The sequence below is a fragment of the Pundamilia nyererei genome, unplaced genomic scaffold (assembly GCF_000239375.1).
Source record: "Pundamilia nyererei isolate P.nyererei 1_Seehausen unplaced genomic scaffold, PunNye1.0 scaffold00012, whole genome shotgun sequence".
NCBI classification, from domain to species: Eukaryota; Metazoa; Chordata; class Actinopteri; order Cichliformes; family Cichlidae; genus Pundamilia; species Pundamilia nyererei.
Genome location: NW_005187413.1, coordinates 304008 through 313505, shown reverse-complemented (window position 1 = coordinate 313505; position 9498 = coordinate 304008). Strand labels below are relative to the sequence as shown.

The 9498-nt window shown below is 38.0% G+C and overlaps 1 protein-coding gene across 1 annotated transcript in view; it reads right to left on the bottom strand.

Moving 5' to 3' along the window:
* Positions 1-9498, bottom strand: part of ptprt (protein tyrosine phosphatase receptor type T) — a 308462-nt gene that overhangs the window by 35169 nt on the left and 263795 nt on the right. The window contains exon 21 of the mRNA XM_013908559.1: positions 9352-9439. Within this exon, the coding sequence (XP_013764013.1) occupies positions 9352-9439 (88 nt within the window). The remainder of the gene's footprint in view (positions 1-9351; positions 9440-9498) is intronic.

Genomic DNA, 9498 nt, shown 5'->3' with positions numbered 1-9498 from the left:
CTCCCTGAATCACCCCTTTTCACCCAATGTTGTTCCTTCCTCTTCTGGTAGTAGCTTTGGCACTAATCAACAGCTACATAAAGCTTGTCAGCAGATTGAAACATGCCTGGTAGATGGCTCCACTGATTTTGGGCTTAATAAAAGCAGGTGGACCAACTGCCACCAACACCAGCACATGACATGGCACCCCAAATCAGCACGAAATGTAAAACTGTAACCTCACAGTAGATTTCAAACACCTTGGATTCTGTGCCACTCCACTCATGCTCCAAACTCTAGGACATTGATTTCAAAAGAAAAAAAGAAATGCAGATTTTACCTTAATCTGAAAAGAGGACTTTGGACAACTGAATATTTCATTTTCTCCTTTGCCCAGGAAAGACACTTCTGATGTAGTCTCTGGTTCAGGTGTGACTTGATATTAGGAATGCAGCAGTTGTAGATTAATCCCTGAAGACATCAGTGTATCGTGGCTCTTGATGCACTGACACCAGCCTCTGTCCAATACTTGTTTGATTCTCTCAAGTTCTTTAAAAAAACAACTTTTCCTATAATCCTCTCAAGGCAGTGATCATCCCTGATGCTTGTACAGTTTTTCCTGCCACACTTTTCCATTCCAGTTCCAGTTCATTCCAGTTTAATATGCTTTGATACAACACTCACGCCACCCATTTAAACAATGACCCTCTGTGGAGGGTGCCAATGATCATCATCTGAACAGCTGTCAAGTCAGCAGTCTTCCCCATGATTATCGTTATGTGTGCTGAAGGAAACCAAGAGATAAATGGTATTTACAATTTTTGCCTAGCAAATTTATTAAAACCTGAAATGAATTATTTGATCATTTGTGGAACTGTTTTTATGATTTTCTATACACCATAAACGATCAACAATAAATGTTTGAAATATTTCACTTTACGAGTAGTAAATATAGAAAATATGAAAGTTTACCAAGTTTAACAATTTTGTGAGATGCACTTGTATGGCTGTCTAGACAGCAGCACATCTCATTAAATCTGATTCATTCATCAACAATCAATTATCACACACTGTCAATGATCACAGCTCATCGTTGTTAGCTATCAACGAGTATCAAACTGCCAACCCCCTGACGTTTTGGAATGATGAAATATAATCACTCATAATCCTCCACCTTCTAATTAAAAATACAATCATTGGTGAAACCATTACTTCAGCATCTCTTCCCACTACCTGATGATTTTGGGGGATAAACAGCAATCATTAAAAATCGGCATCACATTTCTACATGTTTTGTGATTACCATGTCATTCTTACCCCCCACTGCGTCTGAAGAGGAACAATGATTAATAGCAATCACCTTCAACAGTGTCAATAATACTGCCGCTGGCATTAAAAATCAGACTAATTATTAACGTTATTTGTGCGCATCCCTCCTGGTGGGAGTTGCAAACGAAACCATTTCATTCTTTGGTAGCTCTGGGATAAGCTGAAGCTGGTTTTAAGTAGCACATTAACACCAGTGATTAACACTGGCTACTGTAAAGAACTTTGTAAAGGACCGCACTCGTGGCTCAAAGAGTTGGGTGTTCGTCTTGTAACCGGAAGGTTGCCGTTCGAGCCCCGGCTCGGACTGTCTCGGTCGTTGTGTCCTTGGGCAAGACACTTCACCTGCCGCCTACTGGTGTTGGCCAGAGGGGCCGATGGCGCGATATGGCAGCCTTGCTTCTGTCAGTCTGCCCCAGGGCAGCTGTGGCTACAAGTGTAGCTGCCTCCACGAGTGTGTGAATGTGAGAGTGAATGAATAGTGGAATTGTAAAGCGCTTTGAGGGCCCCGAAAAGCGCTATATAAATGCAATCCATTATTGTTATTATTAGTGAATTTATTTAAAGTTGTCTATTCCATCATATATTCTAACATCTGTTTCTAAATATGACTTTTTTAAAAACATCACAGGTTACTTTTGAAATAAGAATGCTCATCGTGAGAAAAGAAAGAGTTTCTGAAAAACACAAATCGAATTCATTTTACTGTACGTCTGTGGGTGGAATAATACTGCAGCAGTACTGCACTGCTACAAGCAATCAAGCACAAACCAGACTGCTGTGATCTGTACAAACCTGAGTAATATATATGTGTGCGTGCATGCGTGTGCGTGTGTATAGACTGCAGGTGTGGGACTCTCTCTCATTTGTTCAGAGCGTGTGTTTATTTGTATAACTGTGTGTGTGTGTGAGTATTTGTGACAGCTTGGAGGATGCTAATATTTGTTGTGGTTCTTTGGTCAAACACTTCAGAGGAGTTGTTGGCGTTCTGAGTTCAGAGCAGCTCAACAGACGTGTTGCGAATCTGAGCCAGAGAGGATAGGAAGAGGGGAGAAACACTGTGTACAGCTGCATATAAAACTAACACGCACACAGTCACTCACTCTCACACACATACACAGTTGTGCTTGTTTTTAAAACCTTCTTTGCCTGTTCACTTTGTTTTTTTTCTCCGTGCAGAACCCCGTACACACAATGCCCTTATCTTCTCTTGCATTCATTTTCCCTTTCATACACACACACACATACGTCACCTCTGCTGTAATGAGAAGCAACATGATGCAGGAGGGGATCCTGATTATGCCAGTGATGCTTGGAGGTGTAAAACCAGGTGAAGGGTGTCTGTGCATAGTAACAGTGTCTTGGAAAAGACTACCAGCCTGTGAAATGATTCTTATTCACCTTACGGACAATACATTAGTGAACAGAAGGAGTCAGAAAGAGATTCAAAAGACAAGAACAAGAAGTAGTGAGGTTAGGTTAAACGAAATGAAAGAAAATGTGAGAAAGGCTGAGGTAGGATAGAATGACTGATGCAACACGAATAGATTAAGGTTAGACAAGTAGTTAGCGACAGAGGGGAGATTTAGTTACATTTCAGAAAGAAAGAGAAGACAGGAAGAGGGGGGAAAAACACCAAAATGTGGGGGGAAAAATAGAAAAAGGAAGTCGGATGAAGGAAGATAAAAGGAAAAGCAAGAAAAGAAAATGACAGACTATGGAGTGGCACATTCTCACTTTGGCAATTTAAAATTTTTAAGCATTTTGTCTACAGTGAGGAAACAGAGTCACGAAGCTTTTAGATGTAACTTGAGTCAGTTTTCAAAGTTAAGGAGCTAAACTGTGCCTTTTTGTCTTTTTCACAATAAACATAAAATGGAAATAATGAGATTCAGGAAAAAAACATGAATGTAGTTGAGAAGAGAAAGAACTGGGAAAATAAAGTTTCCTGGTACAAAAAAATGAGACAGATACAACACATAAATCTGCTTCCAACAGAACACATATCACTAATGAGTTACCTAAAAAATGTTTTATTTTCAGCGATCCTCTTGGGGAAAACGAAGTGCAGAAGGAGCTGAACAAAGAGAGTATAGATGTGTGTGTACGTCTATATTTGTATATTACAAACTGTTAGAGAGTTCTTACTCAGTATTACACACTGATTAAACTCTCTATAAAGTTAAATGACTTATTACAGCAACAGGTTTTTGTTTTATTCAGTTTTGTTTTTTGCGTCAAACTGGTTTTTCGTTTTTGAGGTTTATAATACAGAATTCCCAGTGATGCAAAAAGCAATATGAAGAAATCAATAAGCAAATCAATGATCATTGATGTGTAGGTTAAACAGATGGTTTCTGAAATATATTAAAGAAACACCACACTGACTCCTGACTTCGTTATTGATTTGATGCAGTTGGTGAGAAAATACATTTTCTCAGCAGTCAGGTAAAATACTGAGAGGCTGTCTTGCAAAATATAAACTGAATCCACAGATACCTGACTCTATATTTCTCTGAGTTTATAGCAATGGTGGCATTTCTAATGCTCGAAGTCAACTCTTGTGGAAACACCAATACATTTCCCTCCTGGGACTGCCTAACTTAACTAATCAGTTTAATGTACAACACTTTTTTTTTTTTTGTCAGGCAGTGAGATTAATTTTAAATTATGAAGCAGTGTGAAAACCTAGACAGACCAAGATTTATAAACAGTAACATTTGTAGCAAAGTCAATTCATTAAAATGTACTAAAATTACCTTTAAATGTAATCCAGGGAATACACAAGCACAAACTGCCTGGCAAAATGCCATACAGAGGAGAAATAAACACTCCAAATATGATGCAGGAGTGTGCATGAAGACTAATAATAGCAGTCAAAAGGAAATCTATCATGGCCTTTGCCGTACAACAGACTTGAGAATGCATCACCTCGTGCTTTCCTTTTTTTTTTCTCTTAGAGAACACAAAGACCTCAAAACAAAGGAAGGATGCTCAATGATATTATGCATTCCTTAGACTCTTACCATAAGCTCCACTATCACAGCTAAATGCCTAATCCTAACTGTAAACTAACCTTAACCCTAAAACCACATTCTGATCATCAAATAGCCTCTAAAGGTTTGTCTGAAAGTTACAAAAAGCTTAAAAAAATATAACTCTTTATTTTAAGGTCTGTTAATGAAGCTGTGCAAGGCTGCACTGCATAATGCACTAGTACACACAACTCCTTTTTGCACATATGCATTTTAGTTTAAAGAAAGGCCTCTGTTGAATTATGAATGACCATATGGGTAGAACTGAGAGCTAAGAGGGAAAAGAAAGGAAAAAGAAGCAAAGCGGAGGAGAAGGATGCAAAGGAGGGAGGAGGAAATAGAAGCAGACAGATGCCTATAATGAGGAAACACTACTGCGCCTTGCCTCAACCCATAAACTGTCAATGTTGATCAGAGAGGGTGAACAGATGGATAGAATCACGGGAAAAGAGAGGAAGAAAGGAAAGGTGAAAAAAGATGAAATGAGAAAAACATGACTGGATTGAAGAGAGAAGGGAGAGAAAAGGGGAAGTGAATTTAAATTGGAGATAAAAATATGGTTAAAATTTCCAAAAAAGGGAGAAAGGGTGAGGTGAAAGGAGACGACATGTCGAGAAAAGTGCAGTGGGAGGTGATAGACGGAGGGAAAGGAGTAAAGAAAAAGTAAAATGAAGAACAAGGAGGTGAAAAGAGGTTGATTGGTGAGAAAAGGGAAGAAAGGAAAAATGAGATTGTAGAAGACAGATGAAAAGGGATTGGGAAGAGAGAAAAAGGAATTGCAAAAACCGAGTGTTGAGGAAAGGAAGTTATGAGAACAAGTGGGGAGAGGAGGGAAAGTGTTGAGTAGATAGGAGGACAGGAGGCTGGTAGATTAACATTTATTTAGTGTGCTGAAGGGATTTCAAACATGGCATCAACCGTTTGTGTTGGCAGATGGCCGGAGGAAGAGTGTGTTAACACTTCAACTCGAATCAGCCCTTTCCAAACTGTTCCAGAGAGAGAACAAGAGAGGAAAAAAGAGGTGGTAAAAGTATGCATTAGTGTGTGTATGTGGAAAGGAGAGAGAGTGCTGCTGAGAAGTCACACATAAGGAAACGTCCTCACAAGGATGGAACAATTATCACAGCTGCCTCAGAAGAGATTTAAAAGCTTAGAACTAGAATGTTGGCTTAAATCTCACAAAGCCAGACCACAAACTTAGGCTCCATTCACAGTGATCTCTGAAGGTTCAATGGGCATTTGTTTGGGTTAGAGATGCTGTCACCGTGATGACACCGAAACGACCTCTGAGACAATGAGATCAGATGTTAACTGATAAACATAGATGTCACTTGAACTCCTAATTTGGTGAGTCTTAACATAAACCCCTTCCTGCTGCCACTTATAGGGCTTCACTGAAAACTGATTGCTGATTGAGTTTGGAGTGGTGAATGGGATGCAGCGCTGCACAACTGTGCTAAAAAGCTGTCTTGTGGTCTCAGCATCATGTGTAATATAAACTATGTTTAAGCTTGAATGGATTCAAATTTAATCAAAGTCCAACAAGCAGAACTATATGTGTTTATGAACTTTGTTAAACGTGTGAGCTTCAAAGCAAAATGCAAATAATTGGTTTCAGAAGGCAAGTCAAAGTTTAAAATGATGGAAGAACCTTTTACTCGTTTTTAAAGTTTGATCGTTAGCCAGTTATTCTGTCTCTCAACACATTCCTTGTTCTCATAAAGATACAGAAAAAAGTCATTTCCCCTACGGCCTTTTGAAACATTTTCCCAAGAAAATGAGCCTTTGTATAATCACAGAAAGCAAGATGGACAGTTTCCATTACTAGGTCCTTGTAATTAAAGGATTTATACTAATAGCAAATTTATCATAATTCCTGTTGGCTATCAAGTCCTTGACAGGCTATTTCATTTCAGCACAGTGTTTCATTTTAAAGCCTTCAGGTTACAACAGTGTCTTTGCCTTGACATCTAAACCCCTGTAATGAGATATGTACGTGCACACTGATCTGAGTGGCCAACACACACACACACACACACACACACACACACACACACACACACACACACACACACACACACACACTTAGATTTTCAAAAATAATCTTCTGGATCATACTGGCCATGTGGGTAAGGCAAAGCCACACATGCTAAAACATGTAGATACACACCCATAAGGAGCTTATTAAAACTTTAGCCAAACAATATGCTTCTCTTGTTCAAACCTAATAGAGGTCTGAGGTTGCAATGTACAATTTAACTAGCAAGCACACAAACACTCCTCTACAGAACATCCAATCAGACAAACATCATTCATGCACACACATTCACATGCTAACTCTAATGACCAAACACAATCACATTTACGTTACATATCGTATGGTCCCCAATCTGAATATCATTACAGCACTCTGTCTACGCTCCAAAATAAATGTTAAGAAAAAAAAACCTTCTCTCTGAATAAAATAGGGGCTGGTGGCTTTGATCATCAAGGATTGAAATAAATCCCTCTGCAAATTCAGAGTTATTTTTTACATGTGTATCAGACTTACCAAAGACGGGGATATGAGTTTTAGTCGACTTTGATATTGTGTTATTAAAGAAAAAAAAAAAAAGGGGGGGGGGGGGGGGCTGGCGATATGCCAAAAGATGGTTTTCTTTCTGCATAAACTTAAAATCAAAATTCTAAATTAATTTTTTTTCTTTTAAAGATTATAAGCCTTTCCCCAATAATTTAGCATACATGAGCAAGAGCATCCAACAAAAGAAAAGCACCAATAGTGAGTTTATTATCCTTTCGCTTTATTATTGCAATGATAACAAGATAGCAGCACTTGCAATGGTTTCATGTTGTGTTATTTGGAAATTCTGAACAAAACAAAATGACACAAGTAAAATAAGGGACATGCTTACAATATCATATATTTTAAAATGGTGAAAGTGCCAGTGCAACACTGCCTTCTTCCAAGAGATTGATCTTAATAGTGTTAGAAAGGCATAAATGTTGCAAGGCTAGCAAGCGCTTTCATTTATAATCAAGCTATGTCGCATCCAGACACTGACAAAGGTGACCAAAAAAATATAATAAAAAATAAAAAAGCTATCATAAATGTTGAGTTTAAAAAAAGACATGCTAAGAATCCAAGACGATTGTTCTGCCTGACCAGAGAAACTCTAAGTATGTGACTGATAAATCTGATATTGGTTTACACAAAAAAAACATCTTTTTTTTCCAAGTCTTTTTTTTTTTGGCGAAGCAGATGCTGAAAAAAAAATAAAAAAAATAAAGTTGAAGTCCTATATTAACATGCAGTCTTGAGTTTTTTGTTTTTGTCTTCATTCCCCCATTAATTTAAATGGTTCTGCTGTCAGAGATCAATGTTTCAGTATAATTGCAGTAGCGTATCATAAGTAGCATTTCTTAAAAGTGGTCTGGTCAGTGTGTTGACCCAAGTGGACATCTTTCAAAGCCCAGTTCAAAACCAAGTCACCAGATAATTCCATCCATTATCATCCATGGGTATGTCATCCATTCCATCGATGACATACCCAAAGTTTGGTGGAGTGAGGAATACTTGTTCATAGGTCTGATTGTCTGATTGTTGCGGTTTTTTATATTATTGTAGTGTCTTTACAATATAAAGCTCCGTGAGATGACTGTTGTTGTGAGTTGGCACAATGAAAATAAAACTGAATTGAATTTCAAAAAAGGTAAAGGACACTTTAAGGGCATATGGAGCCCCATAAATATGGACTTGAGTTCTGCAGCTAAAGGAGGGTGTCCTCCTTCATGCTGCAGCATATTTTTGTACCTGTTTGTCTTCCTAATAATTTTAAATATAATGAAAACTTGCTATTGATGTTATTCAAACAGTTTTGATGATGATGCATTTCAGCTACAAACAGAACCTCACAGCAGCCATAGAGGGAAAAGAATTTTGTGGCAATGCTTTAATACATCAAGCACACTCAATGCAATTAGTTTCACAGAGACAACTATTTGTTCAGATGTTTTGTTTCTATTTTTGTTTAATGCGTGCATATGAGCCAATCCAAAAGCGATCACAGGAGACCACTTCCCAAAGTGGGAACTACAGGGGGCCCATAGAAATCTGGCTCCTCTGCAAGTTACCCCTGAAAATATGACTTATGAAGTTCTGGGAAATATAAATATTAACAATAGTCTCCTTCATCACCATGTATTTATATTTACTGGTATTGTAATTGGTATTGTAAAACTCTCTGTCACAAGTCACTGTGGTGCTGTGTGTACAGCAGTGTGTACTTTTTTTAATCTGATTTCATAGAATTCATATTATTACTCAGGGCTTAATTTATAAATCAGGTGCTCTTATACCACAGAGAGGGTTCTGGTGGGCGAGCAGAGAGAAAAATTGATGGAATGCAAAAAAAAAAGCAAGACATATGCTTGCTTATTAAACAAATCGAAACCAAAATGCCATCATGCAGAATTTATTATGATTATGATTATTATTATTATTATGATTATTATTATTATTATTATTATACACTTTACAAGTGCGCAAGTAGCAGAGATCTGCTCTGAAATGCACTGGAGGACACGTGTATGAGTGTGAGCAAGGTGTGTGAGGTGGAGCCGCAAGGTTGAATGCTTGATATTTGTATTTTACCAAATGGTTCATAAATGAAATCCTGTGGTTACAAATGAAACACAGCACACCAAACTAATGTGAAGCTTCAGGCTGGACAGTTAATGGAGAAACATATTTGTACTGTAGAAAAATCCAACTGAAGAGACGGTTACATATTTAAGCCAATATTCAAACCAAATTAGTCAGTCAAAACAAACACCAAGGTAAAAATGGCTAAAATAAATAAATTAAAATAAGCAGTATCAAATAAAGACTAAAATAAACCACACTAAACCTCACAAGGCCAGATTACAGTTCAAACTTTACTAAATGCGTAACACAGCCACATTCAGCAAAAAGTACTGCAGGAGTATTCATTCCTGTCATTGCAGTACTCACAAGCGATGATGTTGCCATAGCGATTCTTGTTGCGGTTCTCATCCTTCTTGGCTGTTTCCCAGGGTGCTGTCTGTCCCTCTGCCAGGGCCTAAACATACACATGTCCACATGCATGTGCAGACAGACAGACAGACAGACAGACAGACA